Raw genomic sequence first — 19,305 nt, forward strand, 5'->3', positions numbered from 1 at the left:
CCTTCCAACGTGTGCCAGCGCAAAAGCGGGATGCACGTCTTCGGGCTGCAATCCTGTGCAAGTCATGTGACCTGTGCAAAGGCACAGTGTACAAAAATTGGGGTGCTGCAATCTTGCATGAGATGCATGTCTGGCTGCAACCTTGTGCATTTTGGGGACCATGTTCTCATTTGAGAGCACCCCCCTCCAAACAGGATGTCTTAGACAGTTGACAGGTATGTGCCAAGAACCCCTTGGGTGGGTTAAGCGGATCCCCAATTGGGAACCACTAATGTAGACAAATATGTTTTGCAGGTATATATTCCTGAAAAGTTCCCTCCAGGAGCCAAGCCCATGCTGTAATATTGTTAGTAATAGTTTGAGTGAGTAGGTGTGGAGAAACACTGTTCTCCCCCCACCCATCACTGTGCTGATTATTGACACTTTCAGTGTTGATGCCCTGCCTCCACTGAGGGAAACACACGTATGGTATCAGGCTACTGATAAATGTATGTATCACACAATTGAGCCACTGCATGGATTTGTCTGCTTGGCACCAGGAGGACAAAACTGCCTTACCCACCAATAGGCTGCTGGCAAGTTTGCTCCTGCCGTTTGCTTTATGTGAAATGCCTTGGAGTAAGTAGTAAGAAGTATGCAAGAGAAATAACACGCTGCTCAAATACATATAAGCCTCTACTAGAATATAAAAGACAGAAAGGTGTGGAAATCCAGAAAGCAAGGCAGCAGTACTGTAGTCACTGGACTCATCCAGTTATTGAACCTAGATTATTTGTAAGTAAGCAATACTTGAAACATGTATAATTGTTCTTATTGTAGCGAAGATGATATTTCGAAGGAGTTGGAAGAGCTGTCTCTGGAGATGCAAGGAGGGAAAGCTGAAAGAGAACCAGCTGCAATAAAGGTAAATGTCTTGTTGGGGGGGGTGCATTCAAAGTGTTGCACTACAGCTGAAAGCCCCAGCCAAAGCAAATTGTGAAATTTTTTTTGAGGGTGAAGAGAAAGAAGCATTTGGTACAGTCCAGAGAAGAACTTTTGCATTTGAAAAACTGCCTGTCATTGTGCAGGTCTCCTTTCAAAAAATCACATTAACTTCATACAAACATTCCACTAAAGAGCAGATTCTATAAGGGCTGAATTGAGGAGTCATCTATCTATTTAAAAATAAATAAATCACAAGGTTGTGTAACTGGCTTTCCAAAAGGCACTTGATGCACATATATTTTTGTTTCCTAAAACCTGGTGATTTTTGTCATGAGTGTTTTTTGTAGTTTAATCTGCATCCAGAGAATCTGGTTGCTGCAAATGTATTATGCTTAAGTGCTGTACAATTCTTCTATTTTCCGTTGATAATGTTTTAACTTTAAAATGATTCATTTATTTATTTGCTAGACAGAGAACGACAGTGAAGAATTTAGCTATTCAAAACAAGATAAAAAAAAGAAAGGAAAGAACAAAAGTTCCAACTTAGATGATGATGACAGTGAAGAAATGGAGGATAAGGATAAAAAGTCAAAGAAGGCCCCCAGGCCCCCAAAGGAAGCTCCCTCTGGCAGTGATGATGACAATGATGACTTTGATGCATTGCTTAAGAAAAAGAAAGGAAAACCTCAAAAATCAAATAGGAAACAGGAGCTTTCCGAAGACGATGAAGTTATCATTATCAGGAAAAGCAAAGAGCGTACACAAGCTGCGTCATCTGGCGAGAGCGGTGATGAATTGGACGAAGGCTCGGAATCGAAAAAAGGGCAGAAGAAAAGCCAGAAGGCAAAACCAGCCACTGAGGCTGAAAGTGGTGATGAAGAGGTGGACTCTTCATTCAAAATAAAAACAGTGGCTCAGAAGAAGGCGGAGAAGAAAGAGCGCGAGAAAAAAAAGCGTGAAGAGGAAAAGGCCAAATTGAGGAAACAGAAGGAGAAAGAAGATCTGGAAGCCAATAAAGAACAGGCAAAGCAGAAGGAGGCTTCAAAGAAGACTGAAAAAGGAACCACTTCAGATCTGGTATCAGAATCTGCCACTGTGGAAAAAGGAGAAGCTTCAGTAGTAGCAGAAGGTGGGTCATATTTGTGAGAATGTGAGGAGCAAGTTTGTGTGGGAGTTTATAGGAATTTCAAGATGAATGCCAGAACACTTGAACCAGTTTCCTTGTTCACTAATTGGTGATCTTTTTTGTTTCACTTTAAGCTGGCTTTGTAGTAGGAAAATTCATTGCCTGATTTTATTTGGAGACTCTAGAAGTCGTATTGATGCCCTGGAAACGCTAGCTGATTTGCGGCCCTGATTTTCTTGACTAATGTGATTCTAAAGCATTTTGCTGAATATAATTTATGTAGTTCTTAATGCATGTGGTGAGCAAGGCTTTTGAGTGGGGGCCCTTTTCAGAAGTCCTCTGTGTTGAAAACTATATCATTGCTAGTACCTAGGAACTTCAGAAACTGCCAAGGACAGTCTGTTTGGGGAAGACCAAACATTGACGGCTCCTCCAGACAGTCTGTTCTTTGCATTCATCTAGATTTGCTTGCACAAAACATATGTGGTGGTTAGCCTATATTTGGGCTTATTGAGGTCATTCGTTCTGGGTTGGTTATAAATGAGCATTCATCTTGATTTGCTTGTGGGGTGCTAACATGTCTTCCCATTAATCATTAGTTTGTCCCACACATCTTGCCCTTCCCATCACTTTCCAAATGGCAAAAAGTCTGTTTCTTTTTTAAAGTGGATTTACTGTGCACTTCAGAGCACTTTAATACACTTTACACAAACCTAAATTTTCAGTATGTGCTTGAATCCCTTCACAAAATTGTGACAGTCTGGAGGGACCCCGAGAGCCTAGAATGCATGCAGAGGGCTTTTCATGTTCCTAAAGGGTCAGTGGCACCCCTGCATTTTGTCGATTTTCTCTTTAGTTTTCTTCGTTTTAAAATTCTGCAAATGGATAACTGACTTTCTTGTTTAGGCGATGACAATGAAGGAGAGAAAAAGAAGAAAGAGAAAGATAAAAAGAAAAAGAAAGGGGAGAAAGAAGAAAAAGAAAAAGAGAAGAAAAAAGGTCCAAGTAAGGCCACAGTTAAAGCAATGCAAGAAGCCTTGGCTAAGCTGAAAGAGGAAGAGGAAAGGGCAAAGAGGGAGGAAGAGGAACGGATAAAACGACTGGAAGAGCTGGAAGCCAAGCGTCAAGAAGAGGTACTGATTGTATTCATATAGGAAGGGGAAAGGATAATGGAGGCCCACACCTGTATGCTTTTGACTTTGAAAGGAGATTGCAGCCCTGTTAAAGGGGAGCCTGCTGCCAAGGAATGGCTATTCTATGCGTTCTGGAAAGCATTGTGTATGAATATTTGCTTCTTTATAGGAACGCTTGGAGCAAGAAAGAAAGGAAAGGAAGAAACAAAAAGAAAAGGAGAGAAAAGAGCGACTGAAGAAGGAGGGGAAGCTTTTAACTAAATCTCAGAAAGAAGCTAGAGCCAGAGCAGAGGCTACTCTTAAACTACTGCAAGCTCAGGGTAAGGATTGCGATGCACACTAACCTTCTAACTACTTTCCTGTATGTAGACAAAAATGCTGTAGAGTCTTTGCCAGTTTTTGGAAGCTGAGGAGGAATTAAACAATGGGCTCTTATCTGCACTTTTGTTTTTGGCATCTGGAGAAGAGAGTTAAACATGAGCAGGAGCCTTTATTTAGAAGTAAATGCAAACTCCAAACCACCCAATTTCAGGTGGTCCTATGAACCTGTCCTCTTTTATAAGATACTAGCTTCCTGACACTGCAATCCTATGCACCCTTGGAGCTAACTTTTATTGAACTAAGTAGGACTGACTTCTGAATAAACATGCTTTGACTTAAGCTGCACATCTGTAAGTCATAACAACTGAAATATTTTAAAAGCACCCACCTTAGTATTATTACTTTAAAACTAGCAAATTAAGTTATTTGCATAAAAAGTCTCCAGAGTCCTTCAGTGGAGGTGGACTGCAGAAAAAAATGGTTCATTAAAAAATGATGATGTTAGTTGACTTGTCTTGAGTGTCTTTGCAGAAGAGCTGACCTATGAAAGCCAATTAGGGTTTGAAACCATAATTATTTAGAAATGTTTTCTGAGGCTCTTTATTCTTATCTCCTGCAAACAGCTTGAAGGCTTTGGAGCCCTCAGTTACTTCCCTTAACTCAATCAGTGCCAAGGCTTGTTTGGGTCAAGATGTTCAAACATTTACCCAGTGTGTAATCAATGTTCAACAACTTCTGGAGGGCACAATGTTAACTGCTCTACTTGAGATTACTGCATTTCAGGGGGTTGGACTAGATGACCCTAGGGGTCACTTCCAACTCTATGATTCTATTATTCCCCTGCATTATCCTGTGTTCATTCACAAATCCAGCTGCAGGTCACCAAATGGATTGCATTTCAGTGTTACATTAAATTTTAGTAATAATAAAAATGAATGTTTTTGTTGCTACTTGGCAGGTGTTGAGGTGCCATCCAAAGATTCTGTGCCAAAGAAAAGGCCAATATATGAAGACAAAAAGAAAAAGAAGCAACAGCAGCAGGAAAACAAAGAAGGTAAGAATATTGTTTCTGCAGTACTTTTAAAAATAAAGATTAGAAAAAGTCAAACATAATGTCAGCCCTTCCTGTCTACTGTGTTTTGAAGCACCCTCCCCTTTATGGTATCACAGAGAAAACTGGTATTCCTGTGTATCTTTGGGGCTGCATATTTAAAAGCCAGTGGAATTCTTGACTGACTTTAAAAAAAAGAATTTGTAACAAGAACCCTGAATTTTCTCTAATCTGACTTTGTTAACAAGACTTTATAGACTGAATTCCCCAATTCTTCATGTTAGACTGGCAGTGATTGGTTCTTTTCTCAATAGCCAGTGTGGTGTAGTGGTTAAGAGCGGTAGTCTTGTAATCTGGGGAACCGGGTTTGCGTCTCCGCTCCTCCACATGCAGCTGCTGGGTGACCTTGGGCCAGTCGCACTTCTCTGAAGTCTCACAGCCCCACTCACCTCACAGAGTGTTTGTTGTGGGGGAGGAAGGGAAAGGAGAATGTTAGCCGCTTTGAGACTCCTTAAAGGGAGTGAAAGGCGGGATATCAAATCCAAACTCTTCTTCTTCTTCTTCTTCTTCTTTTTCAGTATTGTATACACTGAAGACTGGGAGGAATTGTATGCTAGTAAGAGTCAAGAGGCCTTTAATTACAGTGTATTTATTTTGGGAGAGAGAACAATTTTGCAGGACCAGTAATGTACTTACGGTTGCAGTAGCTTTGTTCTGGGCAAATAAAATGCATCTTTGTGGTTGGCCTTCTTACTACAGCAAAGCTGTAGTCATTTTCTCTTGTAATTTTAGAAATTATAGAGTTGACTTCCCCAACTGAAGAAGCTGTAGAACCAGTTACACCAGTAAAAGAAGAGATCATTCTTCCAGCAAATCCAGGTCAGTATTAAATCAGGTATTCCATGTTGCATTTATCTAAAGCAGTAATTCCCAAACTTTCCCCTTGCTCATGGACCAGTTGAAAATTGCTGAGAGTTGTAGCAAGCCACTTAATGATTCCCCCCGCCCCCATGTTGTAGAAATTGTAAAGCACTGAGCTAGAGGCAACATGATTTACATTTATATTTAATTTATTTAATTAGAGCATTTGAACCCCATATTTCAGCCAAAATGGCTCTCTGGGTGGCTTACATACTACTAATTAAAACAAACGAGGCCCTGCCTTCAAGCTTATAGTCAAAAAAGCACAGCAGGCAAGAGAAGTGGAACAGGTAGGGGAGAGGAAAAAAGCAAGCTCATTCGCTAGTTCTTAAATAGTAGCTCTTACAATGACCAGCTGCCATAGAAACAGTTCAGAGGCAGATAGTTGCCTGATGGAACTGGTGTTTTGGCTGATGGAACGAGCCCTGTGTCCCATCTCCCACTGAGGCTAAATGACGAAATGATGCTGCTAGGTGACAGTAGGCCCGTAGAATTAAAATTACAATACAATAAAACATTATTTAATTTAAAAAACCAACATTGAATATACAATTAAATATCAATATAAATATTTAATGTGGCATATGTGCCATCTCTTCTCTTCAACCACAAATCCATGGACAGGCTGTGTCACCACACACCACCTGAATGAAGCTTGTGGGCCTTTGGTGGTACCCAGACCGCAGTTTGAGAATCCTTGATCCTAAAGCATAGAACCAGACTTCTTTAAAAAAAATTGTTTCTTTTTGTTTAGCCTAATGTGAGGCCAGTTAAACCAGCTTCTGGAGCCATCTTTGAGGGTCAGAGGCACCATCTGGGCCACGCCCTCAATATTCCACAGTGACATGCTCACGTAACACGCGCAAGTTGCATGTCATGCTTGTGACACATCAGCACGTTGTGTGGCGTGTGTGCTGGCCCCCTAAATCATGAGGGGCAAGTTGGCACGCCTGTTGAGGGTACTCAGTGTTTATATTAAGCCAGTGATAGAACATCTGGCTAATTCAAGTTACTGTCCAGCCCAATACCTCCTTTGTGTAAACATATTGATACATTATCCTAAAATAATAATAAAACCTATTATGAAACCAGTTGCTTTTTAGTTTCAGAAGAAAGGGAGGAAGAGGAGCCTGAAGATACAGGATTAGATGACTGGGAAGCCATGGTCAGCGACGAAGAGAGAGAGAAGGGTGAGTGTCTTTTGGAAAAGCAATGGACCACCACCTAGGCCTGAGACCTCTGCTTCTTTTTGTTCAAAGCATAGCACTTCTCTCACAGAGTTGAAATGAGTGAACAAACATTGCACAATATGTTCAGAACCATACTTGAGCTCGACTAAGTCCTTTAAACTGTTGTGTGATCCGCTTGGTTACTGGGTTTACAGGGTTTTCAGCCACTATCTCTGTAGTACACCCCCTCCCCCCGTGCTAAAAGCATGAAGCGCATGTTCCTATCAGTCAGCCAATAAAAATAAGTTTGAAACCAACCTTCCTTGTTCGTTTAATCAGCGGTTCTCAACCTGTAGGTCCCCACATGTTGTTGGACTACAACTCCCATCATCCCTGAGCTCTGGCCTTGCTAGCTAGGGGTGATGGGAGTTGTAGTTCAACAACATCTGGGGACCCACAGGTTGAGACAGGCTGGTTTAAATGAATTCACTTAGCAGTATGACTGTGGACAAGGAGGACTTGGGGGAACGTTGGGTCAAAAGCTTAACATGTTTCTGTTTCGAACAAGAAATTCTTCAGTATAAATAAATAAATATATAAAGTCAATAATGGGGTATGCCACAGCTTCACTTTTTGAAACACCTATACCTCCCTTATTGATTTTGCCGGTCAAGGGAAATAGTACTGAAATTCAGTGCAGGTCTGTCTGTGTTTGCATTGTAATATGTGGAACTGCAGTTCTGTACACAGGTAGCTGTATCAGAATAGAACCAAGGTAGAAGTAGCCTTTTAAAATTTGCATCTCCTGTCATCAGAGAGAAAAACAGTCCGCATTGAAGTCAAGGAGCAAAATGATGTGGACGACGATAGAGATGGAGACGGCGATGACGAAGAAGATGAGAGTGAAGAGTATGAAGATGGAGAAAGTGAAGGAAGTGAAGGTGAAGAAGATGAGAAGACTTCAGATGAAAGGGAATCTGAGCCCCAAGCTGCTGGAAAACAATCTGCAGAGAAAAAGCTAAGTAAAGAATTAAGCTCTGATTCAGAAGATGATTCGGATGATGATCGCTCTAAAGAAGAACGTTCCTATGATAAAGCTAAACGGCGAATTGAGGTATTTGGTCACAATCTTTCTCATGTAGTTAATACGATTCATTCTGAACAAAAGATGCTCCCTTTATTGCTCTCTCGCTCTCTCTCTTGCTTACTTCAGTGTTCCTTTGAAACCTTTTCCATATCTTTGCTTCTTTGGTGAGGATACACAATCTTGCACAAATTGTTAAGGAGAAGGAAGCGTTTACAGCTGAAAGCAAATGTCAAAATTGTGGAACTTTGTAGCTTCTGTTGAGTTTCCAGGGTGCACCTTTGCCCAGATAAATTACACTCACTAGTTTATCATGATTTTTTTGGGAATAGGCTTCATTAAGTTGTCCAAGATGTAATCTTCCTCAAGTCTGTGGCCACATTGGCCAGAGACCATGGGACAGGTTACATGTAGCTACTTTGCTTCAATAACATTAGACAGGGTCAAATTACCCAGTTGTGTATATGGCCATATGTGTATATGGAAATAAAACCAGGTGTCCCAGCAAACCAAGGCTGCTGTTAAGAGCTTCTGTTGGGAACTGGCAAAAGCAGATTTCCATGGTTTTTTTCACCGTGATCATGAGGATTCTGAGTTTCAGCCTAGGACTACTGCCTTTTGGTGTAGATGTCCTGTAATCAGGTAAACTGTAAATGTCTGCTTAATGTGCCAACTAGGAATAGTATTTAGCTGGAAACAGTGTTCAATGCTTTTTTCTCTGTTTACAATTATATATTTGTGTTAGGGGTAAGGACTCTTCGGCATAATTTTGAACACTCAAAATTGAGTTGCTTTCCTATTTAACTGTCTTCATTTCTTTTTCCTTTTGACTTTAGTTGACATTGTTTGTTCTTAATTCTAGAAACGTCGTGTTGAAAACAGTAAAAATGTGAATACTGAGATACTACGAGCACCTGTTATTTGTGTACTTGGACATGTAGATACAGGGAAGACTAAAATTCTAGATAAGGTAAGGTGCAGGTGGGTTTCACGAAATAACAAGCTTTCTCTGCTAGTTAGCTAACAAGTTAACTGCCTGCTTCTACTTAAGCCTGAAATTTTGTAGTAACTTGGGACCGCTTAAAATTGCTTGATGCGAAACTGTCACCCGTGCCCTTTCAAAGCATATATTAATCAGCTCATCCAGGTCGTCATTCTTGCTCCCCCCCCCAGTTATTCTGCTTTTTTTGTTTTGTTTCATGCAGCTCCGCCATACCCATGTACAAGACAGCGAAGCGGGAGGCATCACTCAGCAGATTGGTGCAACTAATGTCCCCCTTGAGGCCATTAATGAACAAGCAAAGATGGTGAAGACTGTAAGTAAGAGCTTTCTCAGAACTCCGTTGATGTGCTTTTAGAAGGAATCATTGAATTATATTATTTCTAGGGACCTCTCCTCTGCTCCACATCTCTTGTTGGAAGCTGGTGCAGTTTGGGCTTGTGTTTGTCCTTTATTTAGAATGGACCTATTCGACAAATACCTTTATTGGCTGGAAGCATCTACATTTGCAACATCAGTACCTTAAAGTTGAGGTTCGTGGTTGGCTACTTTGTTGCCCATCATTTTTGTGAGCTGGAGTTGCCTCCTATGTTAGTGGGGGCTCCTCAGATCCATAGCTGTTTAGAAAGGCAGTAGGTTTCAGATACTATCTTGCCTCCTGTGCTCACATACTGTTGTGCCATAAGTCTAGCTGGAAAGCTCAAATGGGGGCAAGGCCTTGTCTTCCTATGGTCAAACTTGGCCTTCCAGATGTTTTGGGATTACAACTTCCATCATCCCTAGCTAACAGGACCACTGGTCAGGGATGATGGGAATTGTAGTCCCAAAACATCTGGAGGGCCAAGTTTGGCCATGCCTGTCCTTTTTCCATTGCAGCACCTTGCACTGAAAGCTGTTAGCCTCTGCTCTAGAAGAAGAGCTGCAGCAAGTTAATGAAAACTTAGTGATGCAAGTTGTTGTTTTTTTAAAAAAGTACTATGATTATGTAGATTGAGGATGGATTTCTTACATATATTATGTAAGAAACCATGGCTAAAGTTCAAAATTATTGCTGAGGCTATATACATTATCAAAGCTTTGGTTTGCATAAGTTTCAAGGTAGCCAATATTTCGTAATGTTAGTTTGACAGAGAGACGGTCAAGATTCCAGGAATGCTGATCATTGATACTCCAGGACATGAGTCTTTCAGGTAAGTTTGCAATATTTATATCTGGGAGTTTACCATATAATGTTTGAATACATCTATACAAGTAGAAATTAGTTAGATAATGTTCTGTGTGCTTTTCGTTTTCATTTCTAATAGTTTTGCCAAACACTTCTACAGGATAGAATTTGCTTTAGAACAGCTGCCTGTTCCTGGCAATGCTCTCTATCTTTTGCCCTTACTTATTGAGTCTACCTTTCCTCCTCAATGTTGCAGCAATCTCCGAAATCGAGGAAGCTCACTATGTGATATTGCAATTCTTGTAGTTGATATCATGCATGGTTTGGAGCCCCAGACCATTGAATCCATAAACCTGCTGAAGTCTAAAAAATGCCCATTTATTGTGGCACTCAACAAGGTAAGATGACTTTTACAGTCTTACTGATTCTGCCATAAGATCGTAAGAAGAGCCCTGCTAGATCTGTCCAAAGGCCTAGCTAGTCCAACCTCTTACTTTCAACAGTGGCAATCTAGATGCCTCTGGGAAGTCCCCAGGCAGGACATGAATGCAATATACCACTCCTTCTGCTGTTCCCCAGCAGCTGTTGCTCAGGCTGATGTTCAGGCATCGGGCCTAATGGCCATTTCCAAATGCCTTTTTGGTTTTTTTAAATATGTGTGTCTTTTACTATTTAAAAATATTTATGCCAATTGAGTGCTAAATGTTTGTTCTATCAAGGGACTCTCCTTCAGGAGCAAATCCTGTTAAGTCTGCTTGCTTTGCAAGTTTATCCTTGAATTTTAGAAAGGGAAGAGCTTTCATCCTCATTTCACTCCTGTTGTGAAGCTTGCCACTTGAAAATACTGTATTGAAAATAATGTTTTTTGGGGGCAGAGGTCTCCCACCCTTCAAATCTTGCAGCTAGGATGCATAGGAACCTAGAGGTTATTGTGTAATGTTTTATTGCGTTTTTATGTATGTCAGAAGTCACTCAGTGGCTGGGGTAACCCAGTCAGATGGGCAGGATATAAATAATAAAATTATTATGTAATTGTCTCCAGGCATGAGAGTTTCATTGAAATTACCCATCTTGAATAGCATTTCCATGACTTCCAATGGATGGATCTGATTCACATTGACATTTCTTTGCTTGGAAAGAGCAGCTTTCTTCATTTAAAAAAGGGGGGAACCCTGTATGTGCAAGGAAGCTGTGCATTTAGGGGCAGATGGCTCTCTGGGGTGATAGGACTCCTCTAGATACTTCATAAATGTTTATTTTGTCTCTTATTTTTATCTGTAAGTCACCTTGAGTCCCTGGCAGGGAAAAAAGCAAGGTATAAATAATAATGACATTTGCTTGTAGATTCCCTATAGTTGCTGTTGACTCGCATGGCTCCTCCTGAGTAGCATAACATTCAATCAATCAATCAATCAATCACAGAGATGTTTTTGATTCTGTCTGGTTCTGATTCTGATCTGATTTTCAAGATCGATAGGTTATATGACTGGAAAAAGAGTCCCGACACAGATGTAGCTGCCACTTTGAAGAAGCAGAAAAAAAACACAAAGGACGAATTTGAGGAACGTGCAAAAGCTATCATAGTGGAGTTTGCACAGCAGGTCAGCTGAATTACTATCATTGCTTCTGTTAGTATTTAAAATGTATTTTGGTAGTGGGGAGACATGCAAAGGCTCCCAATTTTTTGCTGCTGCCTTATTAGCCAACCAAAAATGTATTGACTCTCCCAAGACCATCTGTTGTGCCTCACAAATGTGGCCTGAGGTTAGCAGAATATCTTCTTCTCTTTTTTCCAGCTCTATGCTTGGAGCTGGAGAGAAGGATTCTCCTCCAAGCTTCTTTCTAGAGATGAGAGACTGAAGCATGTGCTTTTACACTGGCACCTGCTGGAGGGTACCTATTGTGTGCAGAGGCAAGTCCACATTTCTTACCCTCTGTCTCCAGGAGGAGAAGGTGGTCTTTTGCCTTCTCTTCTTCTGCACCTGAGGGGGCACTTGGAGGAACTGTCCAGAACAGAGGCAAGCTGATATGCTTCCATCTCCCCACTCCTGCCCAGAGATGAAGGATTGTTATGGCTCTCCGTTTAAGCGTGGCAAGCACAGAGCCCAAACAAATCTTAGACTCTGGAGCTAGGGAGGGAGCAGGGCAAATCACACATCCCATATCGCTCCTGAGTTTGGAGGAAAGATTGGATTCCTCTCACTTGTCAAGGACTGGCTTTCCTCTCTCAAATTGGCAGCATCTGGTGGGGGGGGGAGTGAGGTTGTTTCACCCAGATTATATGTGGTTCGAGAAAAATATTGGTCAGTAAGGAAGGGTTTCAGGGAGAAGATGAATTTTGAGAGGGGATTTGAAGAAAGAGAGGTAGCTGCATCATGTCATATGTGTTCTGGAAGCGGGTTCAGGGTATTTTTATATAGATGCTACCTGGTGTTTATACTCTTTCTCATACAGTATAGTATTTATTTAAAAATTTCTAATAGAAGTTTGATATTTGGTCTAATAGTGTTCAGTGTTTTCCTGCCCTTTTATTTGTACCAGATTCCTATCACACCTTTCTATACTAACTTCTTTGCCTCTTGCTCCTTACCCTAATGCTATGTTTGTTGTTTTAGGGCCTGAATGCTGCCTTGTACTACGAAAATAAAGATCCCCGCACATTTGTCTCTCTGGTTCCTACCTCTGCTCACACTGGGGATGGCATGGGAAGTTTAATAGCTCTTCTTGTTGAATTGACGCAAAACATGTTAAACAAGAGACTGGCACACTGTGAAGAGCTGAGAGCCCAAGTTATGGAGGTAATTTGATATGCATCTTTTGATCTGGATTGAAAGGAAACATTCTTTTTGTTGCATGTGGATAACCTGCAGCCCATGGGCAATAGATGAAACCCTCAGAGCCCTTTCATGCATCTGGCACAGATGCCCATGTTGCACCTTCCACCAAATTTACATTTGGTCTCCTCCCTGCCTGAGCAGGCAAAGAAGAGAGCTTTATGAGTGTAGGAGTGTGCGCCTTGCAAAAGCCTTTCCTGCCAGGAGGGGGAAGGAAACAGACAGCAGGGAGAGAAGAGCGCTTCTGTGGGGTTGGAGAAGCAAAGCAGACAGAGTTGATGTAAATTGGGAGTCTGAGATCTGGGGCAGCGGGGTGGGGAGTCAACGGAGATTTATTTTTTTCCCAGGAGAAAAGTTGTTTGACTCACTCTCATCTAAAGCGAGGAGATGAAAGGCAGGTTACTGAGAAAATCAACTAAGGAGGAAAATTCAAAAGATAATTTTTGGGAGCATGATGTGTGTGCCTGTTCAAGGCTGTCTGCTTGTGGCCTTTGGAGAGAAATGATTTGACTGTCTTCTGTCTCTTAGGTCAAAGCACTTCCTGGTATGGGTACCACAATAGATGTCATTTTGATTAATGGCCGCTTGAGAGAAGGCGATACCATTATAGTTCCTGGAGTAGAAGGTCCCATCGTAACGCAGATAAGAGGCCTTCTGTTACCTCCACCTATGAAAGAACTTCGAGTGAAGGTAGGCAAGCAGCGTGTGGAAACACATCCTCAAATTAACTACTGATGCCTAACGCTATTCAGCAGAAATGCTTGGCAGTCCATGCTCTCCCTCACCTTTCTGGAAAATAATACAAAATAAAACTATTATTTCTTCACAGAAATTGCCCTTTGCAGGATCAGGATCATTGAAGGGAGGTGGAGCTTTTGTGTCCAATCGCCTCCTGTTGTTTTATCCATTTTTAGTCATGTGGTTTGCCAGTGTACTGCTGTTAGCAAAAATAACACCCTTAAATTCTGAGGGCAGAATAAGGCATGCAAATTGAGAGTATATACACAACTGTTGTAATGTTGTAGGCCTTTTGAGCTTGTGATATGTTTATATGAATATAAAATATGTAATGTAATACAAAACCATTCTCATAGCTATACACTCCATATATTTAATGGTCATATCTAAGTGCAGCATTGTAATATTTTTTCTGCCAAGGCCACAACTTACTTTTTTCGGGCCTTGAGCTTTCTCGAAGGTATGATCCACAAATCTGAAGCTGGAAATAATATCTGAGATATAAGCTATACAGAGTTACATTGTACATCTTTATCTCTCCTTAGAATCAGTATGAAAAACACAAAGAAGTTGCTGCTGCTCAAGGAGTGAAGATTCTTGGAAAGGATTTGGAGAAAACATTGGCTGGTTTACCCCTACTTGTAGCTTACAAAGAAGATGAAATTCCGGTTCTTAAGGTTAGGCATACATGATCTCTCTCAGAATGAAAATAGCTAGGAAATCTCAGTGTGAATGACTCTCATTAGGCTGTATGAGGACTATGCTGCTTGGAGCTTCATCATCAGAATAACAACTTTTTCAAGGAGAGAAGTCAGACTTTTATTTCCAGGTAGAAGAAAGCATACCTCTTTGATTCAAAGAGTAAAAGTAAAATAAACCAGTAATAGGGAAAATACGGACAGAAACATTGTTGAGCCAGCTTTAGTTTATGAACATGCAGGCAGGGTCATGCCTTATGAGAAGTAATGATTGTTCTTAATAGACGGAATACCTGTGTTTTGAAAAGTAGATTGCTGTAAGGTACCTGCTGCTCCATCTTCTGGGTAAGCTATTAACTATTCGGGTTCTACGTAGAATTAAAAAACTTGCATACCTCAGATGCGATTCTGCATCCTTTAGAATTGTGCAAGAATTAAACTGGAATCCGTGCTGAACTTTTAGGTATTGCAGCATGCTCTTGCAGGCCGTGAACATGCTGCGTGTTTAAAATTATCTGCTTTCAAACTCACCAAAGCTACTTGAATTCATTTATTGTACTTCTGGAGTTTCCCCAATTGCTTCTGACCATCTGTTCTTTCCTGGGACACAGTGATAACTACTCAGTGTGCGCAGTGAACTGTCTGCTCCAGGGATTGAGAGGGATGACTTGGAGTTTGATTTGTGGCATTTCTGTCTAAACCTTTTTTGCAGTGATGTGGTAGGCTTAGCTGTTAAGGGTTTGCTTCATATACTGCCACTTCAAGGCATGAAGAAAGCTTTAACTTCCAATGCTGTGATCCACAGATCTGAAGCTATAAATCATGTTTGAGATATAAGCTATACATAGTTATATTGTACATTGTGCCGCATAGGGCTGATGAAGATATTGGGATTCTACTTGTACTGTCCAGATGATCTGTGAAACTTGACAAGCTAAGTGAGATCTCTTAAGATGTGCTATTTTTTTACATTAAAAGGATGAATTAATACACGAATTGAAACAAACGCTGAATGCCATAAAGTTAGAAGAGAAAGGTGTTTATGTGCAAGCATCTACTCTGGGTTCTTTGGAAGCCTTACTTGAATTTCTGAAAACATCAGAAGTGCCAGCAAGTATCCAATTTTCTACTTTACGGTCTTAAATTGCTGTGCTCTGAATTGAAGCATATTACGGAATTGAAAACAGAGATTAATCGGACTTTTCCTCCCATTTCCTGACAGTATGCTGGAATTAATATAGGCCCTGTCCATAGAAAGGATGTTATGAAGGCATCGGTTATGTTGGAACATGATCCTCAGTATGTAGCTTTTTAAAATATACATTACTGTTACTATTTGTATAATCAAATTCCTGTCCTCTTCCTCATCAACCTTATATTTTGTCTCCTAGGTATGCAGTTATCTTGGCATTTGATGTGAGGATTGAACGAGATGCTCAGGAAATGGCTGATAGTTTAGGAGTTAGAATCTTTAGTGCAGAAATTATTTATCACTTATTTGATGCTTTCACAAAGTATAGACAAGACTATAAAAAACAGAAGCAGGAAGAATTCAAGTAAGTAGCATTCTTGTGTTTATTTTTTGCTCTGTTGCAAGATGTACGTGAAGATTATGAGAAGGGCTTGTTAGTATATGAAACTGAATTTTTAAAGTCATTTTCTGAGCTACTTTTTTAAAGTTAGGGACCAACTGTATATAGGACAGGATTCAAAGAACTATGCATGGAGTTTCTGTACACCTACTAGTGCTTAGAAGGGAGTAGTTTGGCATGTTGTAAGGAACTGCAGCTGGCAAAAAAGTGAGGAAAACCACCAGGGAGTTCTATCAATGATATAAGTACTTGAATACATACATTAAGTTATTAAGATCTCTAATGCAAGAAAAATAAAAATTCTGAACCGTAAGAAAGAAATAGCATTTTACTCTGGGTGGTTTGGTATACAATTCGAATAAATACCAAACTTTTCCGTGTATAAGACGAGCTTTTTTTACTGTAAAATAATGTTCAAAAATGGGGGTGTCTTATACACAGATAGTGTGTGGTGGGGATGGGTGATTGGTTGCAGCCGCGATGAGGAGCTTGTCAGCTGTGATTTTGTGGGTGATTGGTGGTTGCGTAAAGCGCTGCTTTGGATTGGCTGGTGCTGCGGAAATTTGGTGGGTGATTGGTTGCTGGGGCAAGTGTTGCTCTGGATTTGCTGCTGCTTCGATGATTGGGCGCGTGTTTCCCGTCTGCTGTTTGTGATAGTGCAGAGGCATGAATTTGGCAACGCGAGTGATTGTCAGCTTTTGTAATTTGGGTTAGTGGCTTTCGGCATCCCCCCCCCCCGAGAAAAGCTCAACAACTCTGGGCCATCTCCCCCCATTTTCTTAAATTTGAGTCCCCAAAAATAGGGGCATCTTATACGCTGGAGTTGTGTCAGAATTTTTTTGCTGGCTCACTCAGCTGTGTGAGGGACAGGTGATCTTGTTACAGCTAGTTGCTGTGTGTTGTAACTTAGGCTACTAACTCCAGCACCAGGTGCCCACATACTCATAAAACTGTTATTGTTCACTCACCTGCCGCAATCCAGGTCTTGTTGATCATTAAAAAAGATACCTGCTCATGACTAACTATACTATGACAAAGATGCACATCCCACTGAAAACAATAGAGTACCAATACAGTGGTTCCTCTGGTTACGAACTTAGTTCATTCTGGAGGTCCCTTCTTAACCTGAAACCTTTCTTAACCTGAGGTACCACTTTAGCTAATGGGGCCTCTCGCTGCTGCCGGTGCGCGATTTCTGTTCTCATCCTGAGGTAAAGTTCTTAACCCGAGGTACTACTTCCAGGTTAGCGGAGTCTGTAACCAAAGTGTTTGTAACCTGAGGTGTTTGTAACCCGAGGTACCACTGTACGCATTACTGAGACATGCATTGGTTGTGCAATTGGATCCACTTCCCAGTCCAGCAAATAGTATACACATAGACTCCTGCTGGATAGCTCAGTTGGTCAGAGCATGGTGCTGAATATCCCCTTATGGGACAGCTGCATATTCCTGCATTGCAGGGGGTTGGACTTCTAGATGACCCTCAGGAACTCTTCTAACTCCATGAGTCTGTGATCTATATATGGAGCTTTTTCATATCATAATCAAAATAAACTTTGAAGCAAGGGCTGATTTGTAGAATGGCTAACCATAGTGGGTGGCTGTATGCAATCATTTGGCACACAGAAGATGGTAAAATTCTCCTCCTTAGCACTTTGCAAAAGATTACAGGTAACCCATACAGTTGAACAACGGAAGATGCCTGGTTGTTTAGTACCCTGCCAAGTGTTAAGGAGGATTCTTGGATTCTTGCATATACCAGGTGCAGATATAATGTGTAGAATGGATGCTTTATGGGCTAATAAGAGCAGCTTACCACGTTTTTACATGTACATCATGGCTACTACTTTAAAAAGTTATCTGTATCCATGTTTTACTTGTCTTTACCAAAACCTGTTAGTTTTGGGGACTTTCTGTGGGTTGGGAACGGAACTAGACATGACATTAAGAGAGGGTGTTCCTCTTAGCGAAGGTTACTCCAAGTTAGGCGCCGCTAAAATAATACGGGTATTTCAATGTGCATGTTTACAAGTGATTTTCAGGTCAAGTGTTGAACAATTGTTTTTCCCCCCTATAGGCATATAGCAGTATTTCCTTGTAAGATGAAAATACTTCCTCAGTTTATTTTTAATTCTCGGGATCCTATAGTGATGGGAGTCATTGTGGAAGCGGGTCAGGTAAAACAAGGAACACCCATGTGTGTACCTAGCAAAAATGTGAGTATTTCTATTTTCTTGAACTGAGTCTTAACAGATGGCAGGCTGTGTACTGGCCAGAGTCAGGATATTTGCTCTCTTTACTCTGCCTCTCTTAATATTAGTATAGTCTTAACTTACCATATGGAATAACTATAAAGCAGGAATGGGTGAGCTGTGTCCCTCCAAATGTTATTACACTAACGACACCCATCAGCCCCAGCCAGCATGATCAGCATATTTCCCATTTCTGCCAGGAGCAAGTGTTGTGCATAGTAACCTTCCAGCATTAACAGTTAGAGAAAACAAACACTAAGTAGTGCAGTGAATGTAGGCTAGACTAAAGCGTAAGTTTTGGCTGCGTAACAAATGTTTGCTTCATGCTTACATGTCCCTAGATCTAACTTAGCCTTGCAGTTCTGAATCTTAAATTTGACAAGACCTAAATATTTTCTGAAATAATTAAATGCATGAGTAATGGTGGAGCCAATTCAAATACCTACCGTAGTTTTCGCTCCATAACACACAGTTTTTTCCTCCTAGAAAGTAAGGGGAAATGTCTATGCATGTTACAGAGCGAATGCTTCCCTCCTCCATGGTTTCCAGTGGGAGAAGAGCCGCTGAATGGGGAGGAGAGAGGGACAGAGTGCCTGCTTCTTTAAAGGAGCAAAGCGGGAGGGGAGAGGAGCCGCTTACACGAGTGTGAGCGGCTCCTGTCCGGTGGGCTCCTTTAAAGCAAGCAGGCTCTCTGTATCGCTCTCCTCCCGCTTTGCTGGAAATAGCAGGAAAGATTTTCAGTTCGCTGGCGGGGGGGGGGAGGGAGAGAAGCAGAGCCTGCTCCACACGTGCTCCTTGTCCCTTGAGTGCTTTTCCTTCCCTCCCCACTTAAAACGTGGTTACAAAGCACAGATACACATGGATCCTCAGGATTTTTGCACTGGGTCACCCCAAATTCACCATCAGATCACATAGCATGTCCATGGCTACAGTTTGCACCAAAAAAATCACGCACCCACTGTTGCCTGGGGCCGCAGTGGTGCAAAAACGTGGTTACAAACATGGATCCACATGGATCCTCAGGATTTTTGCATTGGGCTACTCCAAACTCACCGTCAGATCACATGTCTGTGGCCACAGCATGAACCACAAAAATCATACACCCACTGTTTCGTTTAGAATATTTTTTTCCTTGTTTTCCTCCTCTAAAAACTACATGCGTGTTATGGTCGGGTGCGTGTTATCGAGCGAAAAATACGGTACTTAACAACTTGCCTAATCTAAAACTGACCACCTATTGACTAAAATGTTTTCAGCCCATACCGCTTTGCCAGTGGTGGTGGGTGTTTCGCTATGT

The 19,305-nt window shown here is 41.3% G+C and overlaps 1 protein-coding gene across 1 annotated transcript in view; it reads left to right on the forward strand.

The window, feature by feature from the left end:
- Window positions 1–19,305, forward strand: part of EIF5B (eukaryotic translation initiation factor 5B) — a 30,539-nt gene that overhangs the window by 8,432 nt on the left and 2,802 nt on the right. Inside the window, exons 3-22 of the mRNA XM_081857865.1 lie at window positions 820–904; window positions 1,393–2,053; window positions 2,957–3,183; window positions 3,353–3,503; window positions 4,463–4,558; window positions 5,348–5,434; window positions 6,580–6,666; window positions 7,461–7,759; window positions 8,592–8,699; window positions 8,935–9,045; window positions 9,852–9,919; window positions 10,151–10,292; window positions 11,364–11,495; window positions 12,510–12,692; window positions 13,257–13,418; window positions 14,012–14,143; window positions 15,143–15,274; window positions 15,387–15,463; window positions 15,556–15,720; window positions 17,834–17,972. Of these exons, the coding sequence (XP_081713991.1) occupies window positions 820–904; window positions 1,393–2,053; window positions 2,957–3,183; window positions 3,353–3,503; window positions 4,463–4,558; window positions 5,348–5,434; window positions 6,580–6,666; window positions 7,461–7,759; window positions 8,592–8,699; window positions 8,935–9,045; window positions 9,852–9,919; window positions 10,151–10,292; window positions 11,364–11,495; window positions 12,510–12,692; window positions 13,257–13,418; window positions 14,012–14,143; window positions 15,143–15,274; window positions 15,387–15,463; window positions 15,556–15,720; window positions 17,834–17,972 (3,244 nt within the window). The remainder of the gene's footprint in view (window positions 1–819; window positions 905–1,392; window positions 2,054–2,956; window positions 3,184–3,352; window positions 3,504–4,462; window positions 4,559–5,347; window positions 5,435–6,579; window positions 6,667–7,460; window positions 7,760–8,591; window positions 8,700–8,934; window positions 9,046–9,851; window positions 9,920–10,150; window positions 10,293–11,363; window positions 11,496–12,509; window positions 12,693–13,256; window positions 13,419–14,011; window positions 14,144–15,142; window positions 15,275–15,386; window positions 15,464–15,555; window positions 15,721–17,833; window positions 17,973–19,305) is intronic.

Source organism: Podarcis erhardii (assembly GCF_964252035.2).
Source record: "Podarcis erhardii genome assembly, chromosome: 4".
NCBI classification, from domain to species: Eukaryota; Metazoa; Chordata; class Lepidosauria; order Squamata; family Lacertidae; genus Podarcis; species Podarcis erhardii.